The 25,954-nt window shown below is 39.9% G+C and overlaps 1 protein-coding gene across 2 annotated transcripts in view; it reads right to left on the bottom strand.

The window, feature by feature from the left end:
• Positions 1-3,051: 3,051 nt before the first annotated feature.
• Positions 3,052-25,954, bottom strand: part of PHF19 (PHD finger protein 19) — a 53,872-nt gene continuing 30,969 nt past the window's right edge. Inside the window, exons 15-16 of one of the 2 annotated variants that reach the window (XR_008915263.1) lie at positions 6,409-6,499; positions 3,052-5,617 (exon numbers count right to left, since the gene is read on the bottom strand). Coding sequence is in view for 1 of the 2 variants with exons in the window: in XM_056812029.1 (XP_056668007.1) it covers positions 25,607-25,949 (343 nt within the window). In the remaining variant the exon portion in view is untranslated. Of the gene's footprint in view, positions 5,618-6,408; positions 6,500-21,978; positions 25,950-25,954 lie in introns of those variants that run through there. The other variant, XM_056812029.1, reaches the window with a different exon arrangement.

The following is a 25,954-nucleotide window of genomic DNA, read 5'->3' on the forward strand; positions in this document are numbered from 1 at the left end:
TCACCCCACTACCACTACTCTCTCCTCAATACCAATTCTGTCTGCAGTTCCAAGGCAAAAGAGACCCACTTTCTTCCCCTACTCCAAGTTATGCCCCATTGTGATGTCCTTTTCCTGAGCTCCTCTGATTTGGTGGACTCCAACCTCATACCATACCAGGCCAGGAGACACCAGTTGGTCTTTAGAATGCTGTATATCACAGGTACAGAGTCTCCAGACATTGTGGGGAGGACTCTAAGACACACTGCCTCAGAGAGATGTCATTCAGAGGTTCCAAAGTAAGAGCCTTTGCTTTAAAATCCAAAAGTTATCTTGGGGTGCCAAAAAAAAAAAAGGATACAGGCTAGTGTTAATTTTCACACAACCCCTCAGTTTCCAATTCTTTGCCACTACAAAAAGAGTTGCTAAAAATATTTTATGCAGGTAGGTCCTTTTCCCTTATCTCTGGTCTCTTTGGGATATAGACCTAGTAGTGGTATTGCTGGGTCAAAGGGTATGTATGATTTTATGGTCCCTTGAGCTTGGTTCTAGATTGCTCTCCAGAATGGTTGCATCAGTTCACAGTTCTACAACAGTATATTAGTGTCCCAATTCTCCCACATCCCCTCCAACATTTATCATTTTCCTTTTTGGTCACGTTAGCCAATCTGATAGGTGTTGGGTAGTATCTTAAAGTTGTTTTCATTTGCATTTCTCTAATCAAGAGTGACTTGAGGGCACAGCTAGGAGGTCTTGCAATCAATACTGTGTATTGGTCCAAGGCAGAAGAGTGGTAAAGGCTAGGCAATGGGGGTCAAGTGACTTGCTCAGGGTCACACAGCTGGGAAATGTCTAAGGCCAGATTTGAACCTAGGACCTCCCTAGGACCTCCCGTCTCTAGGCCTAGCTTTCAATCCATTGAACTACCCCTAGCTCCCCCCAGTAGTCATTCTAAGATGGAAGGTAAGGGTTTTAAAAAAAAAGCGATTTGGAGCATTTTTTCATGTAACAATAAATAGCATTACTAATGAGGTCTCTCAAATGAGGGCACACTATTGCAATCACATTACAAACAAGCCATTGAGAATATAAAGTTATGTCAACCAGCTTCTGCAATGTAAGCCTTTCAAAGACTCATAGGTTTGAGACTGGAGGGTATCTTAGAGATAATTAAATGTGCTCAGTCTTACATGTTTTAGGTAGCAGAAATGAGACTCAAATTCTCTCTTCCAAGTCCAGTATCCTTTCTACTATGCCATATTGCCTTGGACACTTAAGACTCCAAAGGGATTACATAAATCACCATCTATATTGGGATGGGGTGAGATCATCTGGATTAAACAGGACAGTCACAGAAAAGTAGTAATTCTAGGAGGTACTAGAGTGGATGTCTATGAGTGGGAGTAAACTGAGTTGTGAAATAGAGAAAGCCTGTCAAAAAGTATATTCTATTGGTTATGCGTTGGTGGAACCCTTGTTGAAGACACCACTGTGACTGGCTGAAGAGACTGCCACGATTCCACGTGGAGATGGGGCCTTGAGGGAGCCCTTGCCGGGTGGAGAGCTGGACTTCTTCGGACAGCAATTTTAGGGTATCTAGCTAGGCAATACTTCCTACTTCTTTCCTACATATCTCTTTTACTATATTTATGTTAAACTAAATTGTTCAAAGCTACTAACAACTATTCTGACTTAAGAAGTTAATTATTTTATAAACAGCAACCACAATCTCATTTTTTAACTCATATTTAGTCAAACCAGTTTCCCCCTTCACATCTATTGGCAAAACCAATTTTAATTGTTACACCACTGAGACTTGTGACATCTAGGTGGAATTTCCCCTTCTAGTCATGGCCATTCCCTTCAAGTCATGTTGATTAGATTAAAGTCTGATCTAGAACTGTGAAAAAAGACTCGTTTCTAATAATTATGAAACCATGAACTGGAACTGGAACTATGACTAGCAACTTCTGATTACAGTATGTTAATAAGTAACAAATCATGATCTCTATGAAATCACATTAAAGTAGATAATACTGATTGGAACTAATTACCAGGAAATAATTTTCTATTTAAGATGGGCAGGGTTAGGGTTAGGATAGGAGTCAAATTATTTCTCACACTAGAATGGGGCAGGGGGGAAAGAAGAGACAGAGTCTAGTGCTGCTCCAAGTTCATAAAAAGTTGTGTGGGATAGATTGGGAGGTAAGGTGAGGGTGGGGTCAGGGAAGGAGGGAGCTTCTTAATACAAGTGTACTTGCTTTTTTTGTTCCAGGGAAGAAACTCTCTAATCACATTTTCTTTCAAAAACCATATTTTGATGGACCAGTGGTTTCATTAATAAGGATATCCCTTCTGTGGTACAGATCTTCACTCATTCATGCCTTCTTTTCTTTTGTGACTCTTGCCCATATCTTCCTATAAATCCTATATAAGCACTCTATTACTCTACATGTAGGGACCTTCCATGAGGTCTCTTGACATTGTGGAGATGCCAGTGGAACACTTACGGTATTTACTGGTTATCCTTTGCTCATGGTATTTGATCAGTCCATATTTTTGGATTATACATCTTTTTGATGATATTTTTGACCTCATTTCTCTTGTGCAATTCTTCGTTCATAACGGACCTAAACCCAATCATATGCAATATGTGCTTTTTTCCCCCTCTTAAAATCCCCTTTATAAAAATTTTTAAATGTTATCTTGCCTCAATTACTTGCAAAAGCAATTTTTAACATTTGTTTTTTTTTTAATCTGAGTCTTGAGTTTTCTCCTTCTTTCTCCCTTTCCCCTCTTGAGATGGTAAGCAATCCGTGAACTTTAGATTACTCCACCTTACTTAGTCTAACAAAATCAGAAATGTCTATACTCATACTTAAGGATTAAGTGTTTTAGAGGATGGCCTATGACAGAAATGTGCTAGCAAATGACAAATCAGAAACAACTGACAGATCCCTGGGCTGTCCTAAGTCAAGCCTAAGACATCATTGGTACATGTGAGATGCAGGAAAGTGATGTAAAATCGTCTATATATTTCGCGTCATTTCCTCTCTCCAGCCTCTGGGATGGCGGAAAGGTGGCTGGCGGCAGCTGACTGAGCATTTTGGCATCTTGGCATGGCAGCTGCTATTGTCCAGTTTTTAGTGGTGAATTTTCCTTGATACCATACTGGAGGAAGCCTAGTAACCTAGTTCGGTGATGTGTCTTCTCTGAGATCACTCCGAGTTTTAGGCTGATTCTTTCTCTTTTACCTTCCAAACACTATCCACTTAGAAGCCTCTAATCTTCTTAAAAAACCTTGTGGCGGAGAATTTTGAACTCCCCCTGTCACAGGGTAGGCGGGAGAAATCCTACACCCTCTCCCTCTCTCTTCTCCTTGATTTCTTCCCTATCTATTGATTAAACCACCATATATTTCCAAATTGACTTGGGTATTTTTATTTGGTATATCCTCTGGCAACCAAAAATTAAATTTAGATTAGGTCACAATCCTAAATTATCCTTACAAATCTTATATTACATGTACAGTCAAGTGAAACATTTTTCCTTATTAGTTCTTTCCACAAAACAAATGAAGAAAGAAAACAAAAAATGCATAAAGAAAGTGAAATAGAGTGTGTGCTTTGGTCTGAATTCAGATTCCATCAGGCCTTTCTCTGGAGGCAGATAGCATTTTTCACCATGAGTTCTTTGGGATAGTCTTTGGTCATTGTATTGCTAAGAATAGCTAAGTCATTCATGGTTATTCATTGTACATGTTACTGTGTACAGTATTCTCCTTGTTCTGCTTACTTCATTTTGTACCAGTTCATGAAGGTTTCTCCAGGTTTCTCTGAAATAATATGTACTTTTTCACCTCTTTTAAGGCAGTTTTAAACTTTGGAGATTGTTATTTCATGAATTACAGTCATACAATAATTTTTGGGAATTTGAACCCATGAATTCATTGGTCAAGGTAGGGGTTCCCAAACTTTTTATACAGGGGGCCATTTCACTGTCCCTCAGACCGTTGGAGGGCTGGATTATAAAAAAAACAACAACAAAAAACTATGAACAAATCTATATACCACTGTCTGGGATAGCGGAGGAGGCTGTAGCGCTGGCTGTGATGGGCCTGTCACACCTTGCACAGGCCCATCACTGCCACCACTATACTGGGCAGCAGTGTACACAGTGCGGAATCCCCTCCCCCAGATCTCCACTAACCATGTTGACATCTTCCATCGTGCAGCCACATAATCCTTTGCATGGCGCCTCGTTCTCATTCAGTTACTCTCAGAACAAGGTGCCACGTAAAGGATTATGTCACCAGAAGTAGTACTGTACATGAGTGATGCCACGCTTTGCAGTGCCACCACATGCAGTTCTCCTCTCACTGACCACCAATGAAAGAGGTGTCCCTTCTGGAAGTAGAGTGGGACCCGGATAAATGGCCTCAGGGGGCCGCATGTGGCCCACGGGCCATAGTTTGAGGACCCCTGGGTCAAGGGAACTTTCACTGAAAAAATTCCTTCTATCCATGTAGATAAGCAGCTGCTCTACAACAGAGTCAACATGTTGCCAGGTGTTCTGAGAAAGTAAATGACTTGAGCAGGGTCTATACAAACAGTATGTGTCAGAGGAAGGATTTGAATCCACTTCTTCCTAATTCTACAGCCAACATTCTATTCTGCTTGCCATACTACTTCTCAGTACAACAGTATTAGGAAAAAACCTGATGTTAAAAATATAATCCTTTATGTCAAGAAGTTTGTAAATTTTACCAAATGCAGTTCAGCTTACTCTCCTGTTGTGGTGGTGGTTCATTCATTTCACTTGTGTCTGACTCTGTGTGACCCCATTTGATGTTTTCTTGGCAAAACTACTAGAGTGATTTGCCATTTTCTTCTCTAGCTCATATTACAGATTAGGAAACTGAGGCAAATTATCTTCTTTTCATTCAAACCTGTGACTAATTTTTGTTCCTCTACCATGTCTGTCTCAGACATACAAGCTATGGTTTATCTACATCATAGTGTAGAAAATAGATTTTTTTCATCCACTTGATTTTTCCTGTGTGGATTATAATGCCAAACTCTTTTAGGCAATGGCTTCATTTTTAGGGAATCTCTAGATTAACTCTTTCCCAAAGGACACAAAAGACAGATAAAAACTGAGCTGACTTTGAATTAGTCTTGCCTCTGCCAGGCCTTAACTTTTTGCCTTGAATTGAAATTGAAGAAGACCATCAAACCTCTGGAATCTGAACCTTTCCCAATTATCCTAGCCTCTGGCTATTGCATTTACCCCTACACTTTCATGAACTAACCTGACTATTGCTCCCTGTCCTTTCCAAAAACCTATTTAAGTTCCCCCTTTTCTGTAGTTCAATGGAAGTCCCCATGTAAAAGCTCTATGTGGCATCCCAGATTATAATCCCAGTGCTATGATTCTTTGTGGTTTCCAAAATTATAATCTCCTTTCCCCAATTAAAGACCCTTGATTATAACTACTTTGGTAGTTGTGTTTTTTCCAGATTGACATAGGTGATTTAGTAAGATTTTCAGCATTCCAGGGCTTGAAGCAATAAACATGTCTTCTTCAAAAGGAAACATCTGTATCACCTCACCATATAGGGAATTCTTCCATGTGGACTCTGCAAAAATCATGCAAATACAAGAAAGATCTGTGATTTCATTAGTGTGAGAACTCCTTCCACTAAGACGGAATAAAATCTAGGCAAAAATTCAGTAGTAATCTTTGAAAAAATTCAAAAATTATGTCAGATAAAGGAAATTTTGCCATGAATGTTTTCTATTGGTAATTTATGACATTTTCACTGTTGTGCTTTCTTTCCTTTTTTTTTAAACCTTTACCTTCCATCTTAGAATCAATACTATGTATTGGTTCCAAGGCAGAAGAGCAGTAAGGGCTAGACAATGGGGGTTAAGTGACTTGCTCAGGGTCACACAGCTAGGAAATGTCTGAGGACAGATTTGAACCCAGGACCTCCCCTCTCTAGGCCTGGTTCTCAATCCACTGAACCACCCAGCTGCCCCCCTCATAAGATTTCTTATTGTGTTCTATACCTAACCTTTTTAATGACCAAAGCTGATTTATCTCTTCAACTAAATATAATTTATATCAAATATGTCTGGGGGGAGTTTTTGACTGCCTGTCTTTCTCTAAATAAAAATTTTGATAACATCTTTACTTCCAAATATATTTTCCTTTTTCTAAGCACAGAGTAATTTCTTTTCATAAAGAATAAAAAAGTTTAACAAAACTAAACAACACACCAACTGAGTTTAACAGTGTCTGCAATGTACTACCCTCATATTCTCGTCACTTCTGCAAAGAAAGGAAAGTAGTACATTTTCTTACAACCTTGATTATTATATTTGTACTCTCTTCTGTTTCCTATATTGTTTTCGTGGTTCTACTTACTTCATTTCCCATTAATTCACATGTCTTCTTATACTTCACTGAATTCTTTATATTCATCATTTATTGAAATGCAGCAACAACTTCCATTCAGCTAAGAAAGAATCAACAATTCATAGGTTACTTCTGATGTAAAATATTCAAATAATAGTTTAAAGGAGATGTATCTCAAAGACCAAATTAGAGGGGCAGAGTCAAGATGGTGGCTTAGAGACAGCAACAGTTTAGATCTCCATAAACTCTCAGCAATCAAAACCACAATGCTTTGAGGGGACTGAAAACCAAATCTAACAACAGGACAGATCTAGGGAACCCTCCTCCTGGACCCAACTTAAAAGGTATGCCCCCCCACAAAAAGCCTGAATTCTAGAACATGCAGGTTTAAGGGGAAGGAAGAAGGAAGGTCTCAGGACCCCTCCCCCACCTATAGCGCTGAGCCTCCGGTGGTGGCTGGAATCTCTGGGCAGACAAGGGAGCTAGTCTGGAAGGAGTACCTTGCTGGAAAAGCTGTGCCAGACTCAGGGCATAGAACACAGGTGGCATAGAGGCAGCTGGAGGAGAAGCACAGAGCAGGCAGCCTAGTTGCAGCCAAGACACTACATCTTGCCCCTCCCCCCTCCCCTTTCAGGAGATTTTAGCCTTAGGGCACATCCAGCATTGCAGACCAACTCCTCCACCCTGGCTCAATCTCATCAATGGGCAGATAAGAAGCCTTCAGAGAGTAGGGAATCTCAAGCTCCAACACCCCTCCCCCACAGACTTCTCTGAGAGCCTTGCTGACTGAGCTCCCAGGGCAAAAGCTGCAACAAACTACAGGCAACAACCTTGACAATAGGGCAGGAAGCCCAGCTCCTTTTCAGCTTCTGCTGTTAGCCAGGGAAGATATGACTAACCTGATCAATCAGCAGAACAGGGAAGAAGCCCCTTCAGGACAGAACAGCCCAAACCCACAGATCCAGCACATAATGAGAGGAGCAAGACTATAGGCAACTACAGGGGGAAAAGAAGGGGGAAATATGAGTAAACATCAGAAAAAGAAATGACAATCGACAGCTTCTATCCAGGAAATGAACAAAGAGCAAATAGAACAGAGGAAGATCAAGGAACACCAAGCAAAACCCAGAAACTCCAGTGAATTGGACACAGGCTTTGTAAGAACTCAAAATATAATTCAAAACATGTAGCATACCAGGCATATTAGCATCTTGAAAGTATGATTCATGTATTGATATTGTATCTTATGTGTTCATATACCAGACTCATGGTCATGTTACTTATGGATTATTGCATTGCCAAATCTTCAGTCCAAAGGACAAAAAGAATTCCTGAGCAGGACATTATTTGTCACAGGGTCCTAGCTCACACCTTGTTAGACCACATTCCTTTCCAAGTCACATGTTTGATTAACCTCCTCATCTTTTGATTATGTGATTGTCAATTGAGCCAGTGTTAAAGCCTATGCCATGTCACATGTTCATTAGTTACCTCCCACTCCACATTCCTAAATTCTCCAATAAAAGTTTAAGGGCACATGTGGAACTTCCTCTAAAATCCATCTGAGGATATCAGTAACATGTAGTCCATATTTTTTAACTTCTTGTCTCTGAGTCTTTATTCCTGTGTCTCTCTCTTTCTCTCCTTTATCCATTTCCCCTCAGTTTCCAATCTCCTTATCAGGTGTCCACCCATGAGAATTTCAAGATGTAACAACAAGAGGTTACAAAACACAATTAAGAGAGGCTGAAGACAACTGGGAAAAGAACTTAAAAAGCAAAAGAAATCATCTGGAAACAGAAAATAGTGTCTTGAAAGCCAAAATTAATCAGCTTGAAAATGAGGCAAAGGAGATGAAAGATGACCTCCAAAGAAAATCAGACCAGAAGGAGAAGGATGACCAAAAAGCCAGGGATGAAATTCAGTCTTTAAAAGACCAAATTTGAATAGTAATTTCTTAAAATTTGTTATTTCTTCTTTCCATTTCATCAATCCCTGTATTACCCTTTTATGTGATCCCCTTGATCTGCTAAGTATGAGATGATATCTCAGAAATTCTTTGATTTGTATTTCTCTGATCAGTAGTAATTTAGAGCACTTTTTCATATACCTAAACAATCTTGATTTCTTCATCCAAAAACTGTCCTTATCTTTTGATCATTTATCAGTTGGAGAATGGCACTTATTCTCATAAATTTGACAAAGATCTCTCTATATTTTAGATATGAGATTTTTATTTCAGAAATTATCTTTCCTTTTCTCTTTGATCTATTTGGGATATAGAACTAGCAGTATCTATTAATTTTTGAGGGAATATTTTCTACTTAAAAAAAAAAAAACCCTTACCTTCCATCTTGGCATCAATACTGTGTAGGGGCTAGACAATGGGGGTCAAGTGACTTGCCCAGGATCACACAGTTGGGAAGTGTCTGAGGTCAAATTTGAACCTAGGACTTCCTGTCTCTAGGCCTGGCTCTCAATCCACTAAGCTACCCAGCTGCCCCCTCTTTTCTACTTTTGAATAGCTCTAAAGGTAAGAAATTTCCTTTACATCCAGCCTAAATTAAGAATCTTTCTCTGTGCCTTTTACTTATTTCTCCTAGTTGGTCTTCTCAGGTAAAGCAGGGATAAATCTAATTCCTTTATCACAGGATAGTTCTTCAGATACTTGGACACAGACAGGTATCATGATCCTGGTTTGTGAATTTAATATAAATTGTACCTCTTTTTCTTTTTGAAAACCCATTTTGGTTAGTATCAGTCCCACCTTTTGACTAGGCATGTATACCAGATGCCTCATCGCTCCCTGGTCTCTAGTCCTACATGACTCTAGGTGTCCAGGAAGACTAAGCTTTGACCTGGGCTGAGGTCAAGTCTATCCAACCAGAAAGACTCAGGAGGAGTGACATCACTGAGAATTTTAAGAGAGGGGTGGGAGGAAGCATCTATCTCTTATGGGCTGGAGACTCTTCCTGACGTGGGTGCTTTGGGCTAGTGAACGGAGACAAGCCCAGCTAATTCAGATTAGTTAGGCTACCTTACTCCAATATTTTTAAACCCTTACCTTCTGTCTTAGAATCAATACTATGTATTGGTTCTAAGGCAGAAAGGGTGGTGTGGGCTAGGCAATTGGGGGTTGAGTGACTCATCCAGGGTCACATAGCTAGGAAGTGTCTGAGGCTAGCTTTGAACCCAGGACCTCCCATCTCTAGGCCTGGCTCTCCATCCACTGAGCTATCCAGCTGCCCCCTACTCCAACTTTTACTAACAAATAATCATAACTTAATAAATAGTCTCCAGAGAATTTTAATCATAGTACCTTCCAAGGATGAGGAGAAATGCCTAGTTGTACCTCTTATGGAAACAGCTGGGAAAGAAGGTCCCCTCCCACTCTACCCCAGAATTAGGAGATTTGCTAGAGGTCTCTGCTAAGGAACATGACCACAAAGGGCAAAGTGTCTGAGACAAAGCTAGTTGGCAAGATGAATGAATGAGAAGGCTCATGATATGTCAGGTACGGTGCCAATCTGGATGCCAATACACAATGTAAGATATTTCCGGACTTCAAGGAGTTTTTTATATAATATGAGGAGACAAAGGGAGTGGTGACTAAGGAAGGATCAAGTCAGAGATGGTGTGTGGAATATTGAGCAGTGTATACATGGAGATTTTGAACCTTTGACTTCATTCCCCAGAAGTCCTTAGTATTTCCCCAAAATTCCCTATAATCTCTCCTGTGTCTCCATGTTGATGAGATCACATTAGTTATTGGTATTTAATTGGCTGTAACTCCTCCCATACCCTCTTTGGCATGATGCAACAATCAGCCCTGATGATGGTAAGGTGGGGATTTTGAAAATGGCTAACCAGCCATGGGCATGTGGTTTTTATTTTGTATCTTCTTTATTCCTTTATTTCTAATGATCATTTAATAAACCCTTAAAATATAATATTTTTATTATTTGAGATTTAATTTAAAATTTCATAGCAGTTAAATTATGCATTTTCCCCAGAAAAATAAAGTGATTTGATTACTGTTAATAAGGACAGCAAGCAGAAAGTAAGATGAGAGAAGTGGAATTGGGGGAAGGTAGATATTGAATAGTAGCATGGCAAGAAATTGGCAAATGTTGGTTCCTGGAGCCTTCTCAATGTAGTGATCTCTCACCAATCCCAAGAGAATAAAAGTGTGAAGCGTAGTTTCTGTGGGAAGGTTATAGGAGTTTTAGCAGAAAGGAGGTTTGAAGGTTTAGCAGAAAGATGGCCTGCATATTGGGTAAATGCATTAAAAAAAAAAACAAACAAAAAACCCCCCTACTTTCTATCTTGGAATCAGTACTGTGTATAGGTTCCAAGGCAGAAGAAAGGCTAGAAAAGTGACTTGCCTAAGGTCACATAGTCAGGAAGCCTCTGATGCCAGAGTTGAACCCAGGACTTCCCATCTCTAGACTTGGCTTTCAATCCACTGAGACACTTCCCCACCCCTTATCTCGACTCCCAATGCATATTTGGAATGAGACAGCTTTTATTTAATTTCACAGGAAAAGGAAAAGGTAAAAAATTATTAGTGATACAAATAAAGATGTACAGATATAGAAATATATAGCTGCTCAATATCCAAGAGAAATGAACCTGGGACTGTGTCTTTAAGACCAGCCTCTTTTGCTTTTCTTTGTATCTGCAGTGCCTAGTACATAGGAGACATCTAATAAATACCAGTTGACTGATTGACTATGAGAGTAATACTTTGGCATTCTGATGAAATTTCTCCCACAACCATACACAGCCCTTTCCAGACTCATTGTGCTACCCTCACATTGTGTTGTTTGGGCTGCCCTCAGAAGGTAAACATACTTTGGGGGCTATTGAACAAGCAATCCTCTTTTACTTGGATTTTCACCAAATGGCTTTGTTTTGCAATTAGGAAACTGTGATGAAACTATGTAGACACTTTTATTCTTTCTCCATGATACATCAGAAAAAATCTTTCTCTAGATGGCTTGGTTGCTAAACTCTTTTTTTTTTTTTTAACTCTGACCTGTCTTGGAATCAATACTGTGTGTTGGTTCCCAGGCAGAAGAGCAGTCAGGGCTAGGCAATGGGACTTGCTCAGGGTCACATAGCTAGGAAGTGTCTGAGGCCACATTTGAACCTAGGACCAGCTCTAGGCCTGGCTCTCAATCCACTGAACCACTTAGCTGCCCCCTCAACTGCTAAACTCTTGAGCACAGAAATTCTAGAACCTGGAGTTACCTAGGAGGTAATTCTTAAAACTGGTGCTGCTCAGGAAATCTCCACTCCTTGGCTAGAAAGCAGAATTCTGGGGCTATATTGCCTAAGAATTTAAAATAATTCTTCCTGTATTAAAGAAGTTCATTTCAGGAACTCACACATTCCCTCTCAGACCATTTGCGAACACATGTACATTTCCATGTTCTTCTGCTATACCCGGGGGCAAGGAGGGCAAAATCTTCCCCTTATCTAACTCTTGTACTTTGGAAGACAGCACAAGGGGAAAAGATGGAGGATGTTTTTGAAGCACATTTGCTTTTCTTCAAAAGATATAATTTACACATATGTGAGAGAGATATAGAAGATAAATATACATACATATAAGATATATACATGTATAGGTGTCTATGTATCCCAACCAGATCGATTGATTTAAACCACCAAGGGAGGGCTGGCTCCTTTGTTCCCCTCTATTTCCCAGTTCTCAGTTGCTAATCTTTGTGGAAGCAGCGCTAGTCACTGGGGAACCCATCAAAGTTCTCTGTATCCTTCCTGCAAGACATCAGTGAATGTGCCTTCCATATAGTCATGCCCCTCAGGTGCCTCCACACAATAAAAGATCATTCTCTATAATCTCAAGTTAACTAGAAAACAAATTAAGTTGATCATAGATTTTCTTGCCCCCACTCCCCTATATATACATATGTATATACACATACGTATTCCATATCCACATTACCCACACCCACATAACATGTAATTCCATCATATCTAATTTGACTCATCATTCTAGCTTGATAAAAATCATTTGGGATGTCACCTTCGGTACTAGTTGTCTTTTCTAGATTCATGTCCTGGGAAAACCTGATAAGAATGCCATCTCTGCTTTCATTTGGATAATTAATAATAATGTCAAATAGCAGCACCAGGCTAAGGACAGATTTATGGGACACTCTACTAAAGATCTCTATCCAAGTTGAGATTTACATTAATCACCAACTATTCTTTGAATTTTGTCATTCCACTCATTTTTATTCTATACAATTAATTCTTTGGTTGACCCATTATCAACAGAATAAGAGATTTTGTTAAGTGCTTTTATGAGCTAGGTATGCTATAGCATTGTTCTAGTATTCTCTTGGTCTCGTTATCACATCAAAAGAACTGAGTTTAGTTTGACATATCCTGCATGATATAAATATGCACACATGCACATATATACATGTATGTTATACATATAGATATGTGACTAGGATATACACACATATGTACATATACATACATACATACAATATATACAGGGTATCCCAAAAGTCTTAGGGCAGTTTTCAGTTTTAATAGCTTGAAAGAGGCTTAAGTTTTAAACTTCAATGACTCAAAGATATTAGCCCTAAGACTTTTTAAGCACTCTGTACACATGCATGTTAGATTGATGCCTTTTGCTTCTGCCTCATCTCCCCTAACACATATTAAACTCTCTTTTGTAATTAAAACAGATAAGCAAAACCATATGATGCAAAGAGTCTGATTGCATGTGACATTCCACATGTCTCTACTAAAAGGAAGTAAGGGTGTGTTTTATCATTTGTTCTCTGATAATGAGTTTGATCATTCTGATGTTTTTATTTACATTATCTTGATCATTCTGCACAATATGTCCTTGATGAAGCCATGCTTCCCTTTCCAAATGCTCACACACCATGACTCTGACAGTGTATTCTAGAATTTTGCCAGAAATAGAAGTCAGATTTCCTGCTATAGCTTGTAGATTTCATCTTCTTTATGAAAATTGGGATACTTTCCCTTATCTCATCCTATGGCACCTCTTTTTCATTTCCTACAGTTTCTCAAAGAGCACTGATGGTAACTTATCAAGCCACATTTATCAGTTGTCCCAAGACTCTGAGAGAGAGGAAAAGAAACAGAGAGGGGTTAGGAGAAGAGTAATAAACAAGGAAATTCTTTCTCAAATAGGCTCAATTTTCTAAGTCTTGAGGAGCTTCTGAACAGTTAGCAGACAGCTGAACTTGGAGAAAGAGGTAATGAAAATGTTGTTGCCTGTCTCCTGGGTGTTAACTGTTCTCCATAGTGATCTCTAAGAATATGTTGACTGATTAACAATTTCTTCACCCTCTAGTAAGTTTTCCTAGGCAGGTTTCATATTCCATGCCCTTTCTGGAGACACATAGGAGAGTCCACTCATTTGTGTATATAGGATAAGGAATAACTCTTTTTATTTGATTTTTCTTCTCTATGTTCCTTTCGAGTCTTAAATAACACCTTACCCCCATCCTAGAATCAATACTGACTATTAGTTCCAAGGCAGAAGAGTGGTAAGGGCTAGGTAATAGGGATTAAGTGAATTGTCCAGAGTTACATAGCTAGAAAGTGGCTGAGGCAATATTGGAGCCCAGAGCTTCCCATCTCTAGGCTGGCTTGCAATTGACTGAGCCACCTAGCTTCTCCTCCTTTTGAGTCTTAATGAAATATTTTGATTGTTGGATTTATGTATCTCTTGCATGGCCAAGATAATAAGGAGCTGTACTAGATAAGGGTTCCAGCCATAAAACGCATAATTGATTATCTACAAATAGCCACATTGAACCTGTTTGTAGTGAGGGACTTCTGAGTCATGTGAGACCTGCGTTACACATAATTGGGCAAATGAAGAGTCCATTAGGTCAAATTTCCCTTTCAATGATGATATATAATAAATAGGTAAAAAGGTCATAATTCGAAAATTTGGGAGTACTTTAACTTTAGAGGGGAAATGTTAGTAAGAAAATAGTTGGAGTTGATTAACTTCTGTTGTCATAAGTGCTTTGGAAAAAATCATTGAATTCGCTGGTTGATTCTTCTCTTGATTGCTATTTGCTCTCTGCCATTCAGAAAAGAGTTGATTACGGCTGTTTCCTCTTGTTTTAGAGGTAGTGGGAAAGGAGAAACTCCAAAGGTTAGCCAGAGAGATGTTTTTTTGATGTATTTAATGTGGCCCCAAGTAACTGAGGCTGGAGGTGAATGAGTATCTGTGTATGTGGTGCCCTCTTTTAAGCACAGACAGAGGCGGTTCATATAAAAAGTCCAAGCAGAGCAATAGATGTAGAAAATTGTGGTATGACTCCAGTGGCTATGAAGAGACCAGCCTATATGTTAGAAAATGGAAAATTAATAACCTGCCAGAAAACCCCCTCTGCTTTTCCTTCTACACCTTGCCTACCATAAGGCAAATTTTACAAATTGTGTTTCCGGGTAATTGTTGATTTTACCTCACATAACTATTGATACCACTCCTAATAATTGGTGCTCGATGAGGGAGTCCCAGTTGCAAAGACATTTTTCCATTTTATTACAAGAGATGAAAATCTACTGATTTTCCTCATGGAATATTCCTTAAGCCTGTATTCCTTGGAAGAGACTGGGATAACCAATTTAGTGATGCAAAAGTTGTCAGAAACAGAAAGTCATAGCCCAACTCTATATAGATAGGAGGAAGACAGCACTCTATAATAGATTTGTTTAAGTTAAAACATATTCTTTAAAATATTTGTTAAATTGCAAGAGACATAATGTAAAACCTCATTTGTCTATACTCTGTCACAGACATTTTTGGTGTTATTTTGTTTAAAATTGGAAAAGAAGTGTATTTTGGGAGATGTACTTGCTTATATTGATCAATTTTGTTCCAACAATTTGATCAAGATATGAAGAGGGGGCAGCTGGGTAGCTCAGTGGATTGAGAGCCAGGCCTAGAGACAGGAGGTCCTGGGTTCAAATCTGGCCTCAGACACTTCCCAGCTGTATGACCCTGGGCAAGTCACTTGACTCCCATTGCCTAACCCTTACCACTCTTCTGCCTTGGAGCCAATACACAGAATTGACTCCAAGATGGAAGGTAAGGGTGTAAAAACACACACACACACACACACACACACACAACCAAGATATGGAGAAGGGCAAGGTGATCCTCTTGCCCTAACAAGAATAGCTCCTTTGTTCTGATGTGAACACACATTAGCCCATTTGGGTCAATATAAACAGTGATTTGCTGAGTCTTATTTAGTTCATACACTTAAGTACTTGGATTTGGCCTTCCTATTAGAGGCAGCTGGTAGCACAGTGAGAGTAGTGTTGGCCCTGGAGTCTGGAAGACCTCAGATAAAATCTGGCCTCTGGCACTTACAAAGAAGTCACTTAACCTCTGTTTGCCTCAATTTCCTGAACTATACAATGGAAATAATAACAACACTACCTTATGGAGTTGTGAAGATTAAATGAGATAGTATTTGTAAAGAGTGTTTATTGCAGTGCCTGGCACTTAGTAAAGTTCTATATAAATGCTAAAATGCTTATGAGAGAAGTGGGAGACAGGGACAGAGACAGAGAAACTCAGACCTTGAAGACAGAGAAGCTAGTCAAACTCCAGTTCCTTGGAGAAAAATTCACATGGGCTTGTGACAAATTCAAGGAGTTAAGAAATTATTTATGTGTTCCTAGAAATGGCAGTGAACAGAGGCAGCATTGGGGTGGTGAATTCTGGGATGGGGTTGAGTTGTAGGATCTTAAGCCAGGAGAAATGGAGCAGCAGGGGTAGAAGACTTGGGAATTCTTAGGCAAACCTGCAAGCCCTATTTCCTGAACCAAGTGAAGGATTCTAGAAGCAAGCAGAACTGGAGCTAAGGAATAGCAAGGTACACAGGTGCAAAGCAAAAAGCAAAGCTGTACTTTGCTCTTCATTGGTACTGAGTTTTCTGGATTGGAAAGGACAGGGATGAGGAGAGGTCTCTAGCAACCCTGCACATTTCCCCCTAGGATAAAGGTCTCCTATTCCAGTATATAAGAATCCTTTGGGGTGTGGACTACCTGACTCCCTGGTAACCTCTATTCCTTTTCTCTTGGATGTTGAGCACGGGGAGAGAGAACTTCAATCTCTAGGAACAAGTTGAAAAACTATCCATCCAAGTGATGGAATGACTGTTAAAGGTGAGTTCCTTGAATCTTTCAGAACCCTAAATACTCTCTTTGGTAGTGGAGGAAGGGAGCACAACCACACCGTAGTACAATAAATCTTGAAAACTATACAGATCCCCAGAAAAACTGGAGACTCTAGAAAACTGGAGATAGAAGGACAATATTCTTGATCTATTCAATTGGCTTGAGTGCAAGTGTTTATATTTTCTGTTGGGCAATATAAAGCTTATCGTAAATTTTTTAGTTTGTTAGCCAAAACACTTACATGGAAGTTGAGGGCTCTCCTCACCCTTTAATTGAAGAGATTTAGACTTGGACCTCATTCCTTTTTATCAAAAATCTTACATACTTTTCTCATTTCTTCTCTAGGGCCAAACGTGGACATTATAATTGTACAACATAGTTTACTTTTTTTTGTACTTTCCATTTCCATTGTTGTTGGTATATCATCTTTCTGGTTCTACTTGCTTTACTCTGAATCAGCTTGATGTCTTTTCATGTTTCGTCTTCCCTGTCATTTTTGCACATTCATTTGATTTTATTTGTTTAGCCACTCCCAAATTAATAAATATCTACTTTATTTCTACTTCTTTGAACAGAAAATGCTGCTATGAATATATATATATATATATATAATATATATAATGGATTTAAATACCTTATAGATGGGCTCTCTAGGTCAAAGAGTATAGCTATTTTCATCACTTTTTAAAAGCATAATTACAAAATTTTAAAAACTCTTACCAATATTAAGTATTGGTTCCAAGGCAGAAGAGCAATAAGAGCTAAGGCAATGGGAGTTAAGTGATTTACTCAGGGCCACAAAGTTAGGGAAGTGTCTCAGGGTAAATTTGAACCTAGGACTTCCTATATCTAGGCCTGGCTCTCAATCCACTGAGCCACCTAGCTGCTCCTCCAAATAGTTTTTAATAATTTTTGGAATAATTTATAGCTCTACCAACAGATCTTTAAATCCTTCCAAATTGATTATTCCCATCATTTGCCATCTTCCTCAAATTGGTGAGAATGTGTTGAATCCCCCAAGTTGTTTCAATTTGCATTTCTCTTACCATTTGTGATTTGGAGCAATATTTCATATGGTTGTGAACCATATGTACAAATCCTTTGACTACTTACCCACTGGTGAATAGCAACATATCACAGTCTAATGTTCCCAGGAAAATCCTGAGTCAGGGCAGCAGCCAAAGGGTATAATTAGTGAGAAGCTGAGCCTGGGCCATATAAACACAGAACTCCAGTTCTGGGGCATTGATTACAAAAAATACAAAAGCGGATTAACACATCACCTGACAAAATTGCATGGTCAATTAAGTCCAGCCTGTTTTGTATATAATTTTGGATTTCTTTCATTCCTGTTCTGCAAAATCTTTTATTTTGTTTTGTGTACTATGATTACATGAATAAATGTTTTAAAAGATGAATAATTAAAATAGGAACAAGATAATAATTGAGACCACTCCACTTGGAATTAGCCAATAGGATTATTTAAGGTTTCCAAGAGCCTTTTAATAGTTTCATCACCTAGCTTTCAAGATCAGCTCCATGTGAACTCTTGAAGTTCTGGAGCTCTTAAGGAAGACTTCCTCTGGTCTTTAAAAGAGAGACTCTCAAGGAGAAAACATGAAATTTCAAAAGCATGGTATTAACTTTTTAAAGATGAAAGAGACTATCTGTGCCCACAAAAGTAACAAGATAGTCCAATAAGAAGAGTATTAAGAGAATGAAAGCTCAAAATGAGCTACTGATGAACATGATTAAGGACAAAAAATGATTGAAAAAGTATTTTGGCAGCCAGAAGATCAACTAAAGGAAAGGGCCACTTCTCACTTGATAATGAAAATATAGAGGTATAAGACCTGGGACTAGAACATGGCTTTGGGTTGGTATATTATTCGAGATGGAAAAAAAATAGGATAAAGGCAGAGTGAGGTAGCATATATTAAAAATCTACACTCCTGTAATGAAATTCAGGAAGTTGAGCACAGAAGCATGATGGGGAACATTTGGATACAGATGAATAGATTCTTCTGAATTTCCCAAATTTTGACTCAATTTCAGGGAAATTTTCCCTCAGTGAGAGCTGTCCAAAAGTAAAATGGGTTATCTCGAGAGTTCCTCAAGAACAGGATTGGATAAACATTTATTCATTATATAATAGTAGGGATTCCTTTCATATATGGGCTCATCACTGAACTCCATTCCAACTTCTTTAAGCTGAGACATGTAAGAAAATTATGAAGAGAATTTTTTGGTAAAAAGGTAGAAAATAGCTTCATGCAAAGATTTCCCCAGTAAGAAATGTCCTGAAATTTAAAAAAGACTAAAAACATGTTTCTCTTTTTATTTGTGTATATACATCAACATGCTTATGTGTGTATCTAATTTTACAAGAGGAATCTGAAGAGTTTTAGGAATTTTCACCTCAGTTTTTAAGATGACTTTTGGAAGAGAAAGTAGCTAGAAGTTGCATCTCAAAGAATAAAAAGAGAGTATTTAGAAGGGGTGGGGGAGAAAGTATCTTCAGGTGAAACAGCTCTTTAAGAAATCAACTCCCTGGCAAAGAACTGGAAACAAAGTAGATAGATGCCTCTCAACAGAGGGATGAATAAACAAATTGTGGGATGGCACGTGTATGTAATGTACTAGGATGCTATTATAACATAAGAAACAATGAATGATGGAAGGATTAGGAGAATGGGGAGATCAATATGAACTAAAATGTCAAAATAAGAAGCAGGAAAATAACACTGACAACAAAATAAAGATAAACCTACATAGTTACCATGATCAAAATCTTGACTCACTGCACTGGCTCTGAATCAGAGATTTTTAAAAATGCACTTCTCTTCTCTATTTCCCCTATTTTTTTGCAGGGATGAAATATTGTATATAATTTCAAACTTTATTGACCTGTTGGTTAGTTTTGGCAAGCTGCTTTCCTTTCCTTTCCTTCTCCCAACCCAGTCTTTTTTTAAACAAATAGCTCGTGTATGTGTGCAGGGGAGGGACAGATACTACATTTGGAAATGAAGGTGGTTAAAAAAATAAGAAGAAACATTTTCTCTTCTTCCTGGAAAGAATATTAGAAGGAAAAGTAGTTTAATTTCAAAATTCACAACCAAGGTAGACTCCTGAGAAATCCATCCCTGGTTTTAGTGGTCCAGACATTAGCTTAATAAGAAATTTTAGGAATACAACTTCTGGTCTTTAAGAAGTGGAGGTTTGGATATGAGGGATATGAAAAAGGAACAAATAAGATGTGTTCATTAATAGGATGTTTAAGGATGAGAGAGGAGAAAAGGAAGTCAATGATCTGCCTGGAGATCCAGGAGAAAGAGATCCTGTTGAAAGAATTTGACATTCTTGAAGGCACCCATTTGAGTACAAAGAGTTCAGTTTTATACCATTTTTGCTCCTCCTCATTGCCTACCCTTCTCTTGTCTTCTCACTGCCTTCTACCTAGGCTCTTCAAGCCCTGCCTGGTTCTCCTGATCTGGGATGTCCCCCCTTATTCAAATATCACCAATCCTTCAAGGTCTAGTTCAAGTACCTTCTCACCAGGAAACCTTCCTTGTTCATGGTAACCCATAGCAATCTTGCCCTTATTGCACCAAGCTAAGACCATATTTAGCAACCACTTGCTCTCCAGTTCAATATTTATTAAGTGCCTACTTGTGTTGTATTTTAAAATTATTTTGTAGTGTTAAATCCATCCATATGTGCTAGTCCTATCTCCTTTGCTAGATCAAGTTCCTTTAGGAGAGGAACTATTTCTTCTTCCTCCTTTGTGTCCACAAGGTTCAGCATTGAGCTTTTCATTTTTCCCTTAGTGTTTGAGTGACAGACTCACTGCACTGGGTATAGGGTGTTTAGCTGGGGAAGAAAGGTGGTCAGAGGGAGGTTGTCATTGGAAAGGACGGTACAATGGGAAAAGGACTGCTTTTGGAGTCAGAGGACCAGGGTTCAAATCCCATCTGTTTCATGTTTCTTATGTGATGTTGGGCAAGTCATTTATCTCCCTGGTCCTCAGTTTCCTCAAAAACCGAGATGGTTGAACTAGATGAGATCCCTTCCAAATCTAGCTCAGCAATCTTGAATTTCGCTTCCATTATTTTCTGTTCTGTAGCAGATTGCCCAGAGTATGGTGCAGTGTCAAGAGTTCACAGACCATAGGGTTGAGAGGAAGAAACAACTTTAGGGAACTAGTTCAACCCCTTTATTTTACAAATGAGGAAATCAAGGCCAAAAGAGGTGAAGTGATTTACCCAAGGTTGGAATCTAAATCCAAATTTTCTGAGTTTAAATTAAGAGATTATTTCTACTATCTGGGTTCTAAATTAGAAGTTCAAATCAGTTCATTAACCTCTGTATACATTCCTTTGTTCTTAGGAACTCTAAGGAATGATGCCCCCTTCCCTTACCCAGAGATTGTTAAATGGAAAGGGGAGATAATGAAACTCATCTTGCTCAGTAAATAAGAGCTGGCTGAGACTAGGAATTATTGCTGACATAACACCAAATACATGGAATGGGAAGGGGTTGAGAGTTTTGATGGACCACTTCCCCATTGGCTATTTACCAATTAGATGTCTTGGGATGTCCAGGGGAGGGACTGAATAATGAGCTCCCAAACTGTATTTATGGACCTATGCAAGGAGACTTTGGGTTCTTTGATCACTGACCAATTAATTTGTTGGTTCATGCTAGCCTAATCAATAAATTGATATTTTTCCTCAGAAATCAATCTCTCAAAATTTTTAATTGTCATAACATCCAATGCTCCATTCCGCCATAGCTTCCCTTTCTTTGTGACTTCACTCTTTTCTTGGGGTATTCTAAGGCCATGAAAACACTCCCCACCAGGTTGGGTTTTCTGCTAGATACCCTTTGTACACATGCTACTAGTAAAATAATACAACATGCTGGAGGAGGGAGAGGGGCTGGGAGGAGGGATAGCTAAGGAGAGACAGAGATAAAAAAAAGATGAAAAGCAGATTTACTCATACTGGACTTCAAGTCAATAAACTTGACAAACACAACAGGGGTTTGTGTTTCATCTCTGACACTATCTGCATGACCTTTGTCATCACTTTACTCCCTGGGCCTCAGTTTTCCATGTATAAAATGAGAATAAAAATTTATACTGCCTATCTCATAGGTTTCTTAAGATAGTGCTTTCTAAACCATAAACACTTAGAGAAATGGGAGGTGTTATTGGTGATGGTGTTGAGAACTTAGGTTACTGTTCCTCAGCCTTAGTGGGGCACAACCAAGAAGCCAGTCACTTTATTTTGCCCTTGCCAGTGTTTCCTCCAACAAAGGGATCCCTTGTTTAATGATGGATGGGAAAAAAGCATGTGATTTTACAAGGGGAGATTTTAATTGTACATCAAACATTAATTACAACCTTAATATAAAATGTTGGTTATTAAAAGCAGCAACTTGAAACCGTAAATCTTTTAAAAAGGTGCACAACAGTCATTACAGGATTTATTGGAACTAATGTTGAATACCCTCAGGGATCCAATGAGGATGCCAAAGTTGGGTCCAGTCCCGGTGAAGGGCCAGGGGAAGCTTCCGTGTATCCAGGTAGGGACCCAAGAGACTCTCAAAGGGTGGAAAGTGCACTTGCCACTTGAGTGGGGAGATTCTCAACCACCCACATATGGTGATTTTGGGGGGCCAAAAAGTGCCCAGAGCATGGGAAGATGTCTACATATCTGGGACAGCTGCTCAATTTTCTCCTCAGATCCCATGGCTTCTAGAGTTACCAGGAACTGAGTTGTGAACAGCTGAGGACTCCAACAGATGAAGACTTATCCTCATACTTCCCATGTTTTTAGCTGCCCCTCTGTCCTGACAACTCAAAGGTATACATAGTCAGGGAGTGAGGCAATACCTTTAAAAGGTTGCCTGTCCTAAGGTTGGCCAGTGTCCTCAATGACAGTGCAGGACCCAGCTCAGAGCCAGGTTATTCATAGGTAGATCCCAGGACTCAGAGCCTTGGGTCAAATGAAGGACCCCTATTATTTACCACTCCTATCCCCCTCCTCATCCCTAGTAGAACTTCCAAAGAGCCCTACTGAACTCCCTGCTCCTTTGCTCCAGGTTTCTTAAAGGAACCATTAGCTCTGCCGAAGGCTGGAGCCAGGGTCAACTTGAGTGAGTGTTTGCTTTAATCTGTGAATGTCCTTGGGCCCACTGAGTCAAGAGAAGAGGCTTCTACTTTAGACATTCTCCCATGGCTAGTTCCTTAGGGCCCAGAGACCACCTAGCAGTATCTTGGAGGACACCAACCAAGACCTCAGAGACATGGACTCTAAGGGAAAATGTTTTTTCCTGTTAAACAGTAAAGTCAGTGGAGTGTTGGCACTTTTTTGTGGGGAGGAGAAGGCATGGGGAAATCAGTTTGAAAGGCACTGTCAGTTCTGAGGTTTGTAAGTATGGATTTATGTCCCTCACTGGGATCAGAGATGCTCTTTATAAGGCATGAAGACAGAGATTAAGGCTTGGGGTCCAGCAAGGTAAAACAATAGACATATCTTAAGATCTACTCAGAACCTTGTTTGGCCACTTCTAATGGCTGCCCTTCTTCATCACATCCCTGATCTTTCTTGCAATTTTCCAGGATCAGCCCCATTTAGATAGAGACCTAAGCCTTCAACAAGTGCTGCTGACCCTGCTACCCATCTCCACCCCTAACTTCCCCAAACAGCATTTGGTAGAGCTGGTGAACACTCTATGGTACAAAGAGCTATATGCAGCTCTGTTTCTTCTTCTCTGTGAGTTGGTTTTGATTATTCCTAAAAGCAGCAAGACCAGGAAGTTCCCACTGTCTACAACACAGTTGATTCCTCTTCTAGGGAGAAAGTGTGGGGAGGGGCTCTCCTGGGAGCCTCCAGTTTGGTTACAACTTTCCTTTTGTTTTTGTTGTTTCTTTGCTCAAGACAGTATTTCTCAGTCCGAGGAGGTCTGCTTATTTCCCACCCACATTCACCATCCCCCCTCTCCTCAGCTCTCCTCACAGGAGAATGGGAACAGTGCAAGCACTGGGCTTCCTGGAAAAATGATTGTCAAAGTTTCAAGGGAGGAGAATACCCCATCTGGATGAAGTGTAGCCCAACTGCCACCTTTAGCCTATTAGCTTGGCATCCATTGGCAGGCCACTTGTAGGATTACATAAATACGCACATACACACAATCAATACAGAAGGCTGTAGAGTACAGAGAGCCTTTGAAGTCAGAAGATCTGGGTTCAAATCCCAGCTCTGGTACTTACTATTTTTTGTGACTTTGGGCAAGTCACTTAGCAGGTTAGAGATATGGAAGGAAGTAATCATCAAGGCCAATCCTTTCATCTTATATAGGAGGAAAATTAAGACTCAGAGAGATTTAGTGACTTGCCCAAGGTCACACAGATTATAAATAAGAGAAACAGGATTTAAACCTGGATAGTAGAGTTAAAAGGGAAGGAAACTGAGAGGTCATCTGGTTTCATTTTACCACTGAGGAAACAGATTAAAGAAAATTAGGTGACTTGTCCAAGGTCACAGAGGCAGAATTTGAATCCTGGTCCTATGACTTTAGAGTCAGCATTCTTATAGATTCTTGAACTCTTAGTCTAATGCTCTTCCCTTATACTACCTCTCCATTTCCCGATCTGCAAAAAGTAAGGTTGAACTAATTGCCTTATGAGATTTCTTTGAGATCTCAAGCCTTATAATCCTCATTATAGAAACTTTATCCCTAAAAACATATATCCAACATCTATTTCCATCTCCCAGCCTTCCTGTTTCAGGAACTGGCTAAAGGGATTGTTCCCAGGAAAGGCTATGCTTAATGAACCCATTTCGCTGCCCCCATGAAAAGGTATTTCGGATGTGTATCTAGGATCCTGAGAAGGGAAGAAGCTGGGTTTGGGACATTGCCTTTGGTCTAGTTCTTGTCTTCCTTAGATACAGGACTCCCAAGAGAATCCCAGCTTCACAGTAAAGTTTGGGGAGAGAAAATGGGGTGTGTTGTTACATTAAGAGAGAGATGGAAATTATTCAAATTTAAATTCCATTCAATTAAGGTAAGAAATAAATACAATTGAGAGAAATGACCCTTTCTGTCCATTTTGGGTGGGTACTGTGGGCGTGTAGGCCTCTCACACAATAGATGCCCCCCAAGTTGGACAATATGAGGTTGCATTGATGTCTTTCTCCTAGCCACTCAACCTCATCTTCACCCCACCAAGGGATAGGAGGTGAGAGTACAGCTGCAGGAAGGAGCTAGGAAGAGGGTCCCCTTCAGACTTGAGAGAGATGAACCCCCTCCTCCATCCCCTCTCTCCCTTGCAATTCTCCACTATGCTAAAGGCACTCTGATACCACAAAAACATCTTGTCCAAGGAGGTCAGAGAAGGGCATGTAGTCACTGCCTTCTGCATGTATTCAGCTACTAAAATAATATAGCTCCGGGAAGGGTGAGGGAATGGGGTGGAGAGGAATAGATGAAGAAAGACAGACCAAAAAGACAAAGGCAAACTTACATTATGGAACAGAAAGAAACAGCTAGACAGAGGTAGAACGGATAGATAAAGAGACAAAGAGGAGGAGAGAAATATGGACAGACATCAAGAAAGAATGAAATAGAAGAGCTAGGGAAGGAGGGAAAAACAAAGAGGCAAAGAGAACAATTTGAAAAAAAAAAGACACAAAAGGGAGTGAATATGAGAAGAGAGAAGTCAGTCCTAGCTAGGAGCTGTCAAACACTCCATGGGAGTTTCCACCCCAGAGCTTTCATCTTAGCCTTTCAAAAAGGCATGAACTTGTAGAGCTGAGCAACCCTTTATCCCATTTCCTTGAAGCCCCTGGGGATAGAGAGAAGACCAAGAGCTCAGTAGGCTCCTGGGATAGACTTCCCTCTTCTCTCCTTTGGTTAACAAGACACTTTAAAGACTGCCTTCCTGCTCTTCTCCCACCCCACCATCACCACCATTGGGTCAGTATGGGGTAGTCCCCTCCCATTCCACCAGATACTGGACCTTCCCTTCAGGGGTCACCCTTCGAGCAAGGACCTGGTACTTTTCACCACATGCCAGCCGCCCAGCTGCACCAAAATAGTTGGTGATAGAGGACTTGAGGTGAGAAAGGGATGAATCATCCTCACTGATGCTCTCAAAAGTGTGGCTATCAATGCCATCATCGGGTCGCTCAGGGCCCGAGCCCCCTTCGGCACTGCTGTCTGAGGTGCAGCGCCCACCAGGCTCTGTTGCCCGTCGCTTCGCCCCTAGGGATGTGTATGCTTTGGCTGCCAGCTTCCTCTTCCGGCTGCCCACAGTCCGCCTGTC

This window comes from Monodelphis domestica, chromosome 1 (genome assembly GCF_027887165.1).
Source record: "Monodelphis domestica isolate mMonDom1 chromosome 1, mMonDom1.pri, whole genome shotgun sequence".
Lineage (NCBI taxonomy): Eukaryota > Metazoa > Chordata > Mammalia > Didelphimorphia > Didelphidae > Monodelphis > Monodelphis domestica.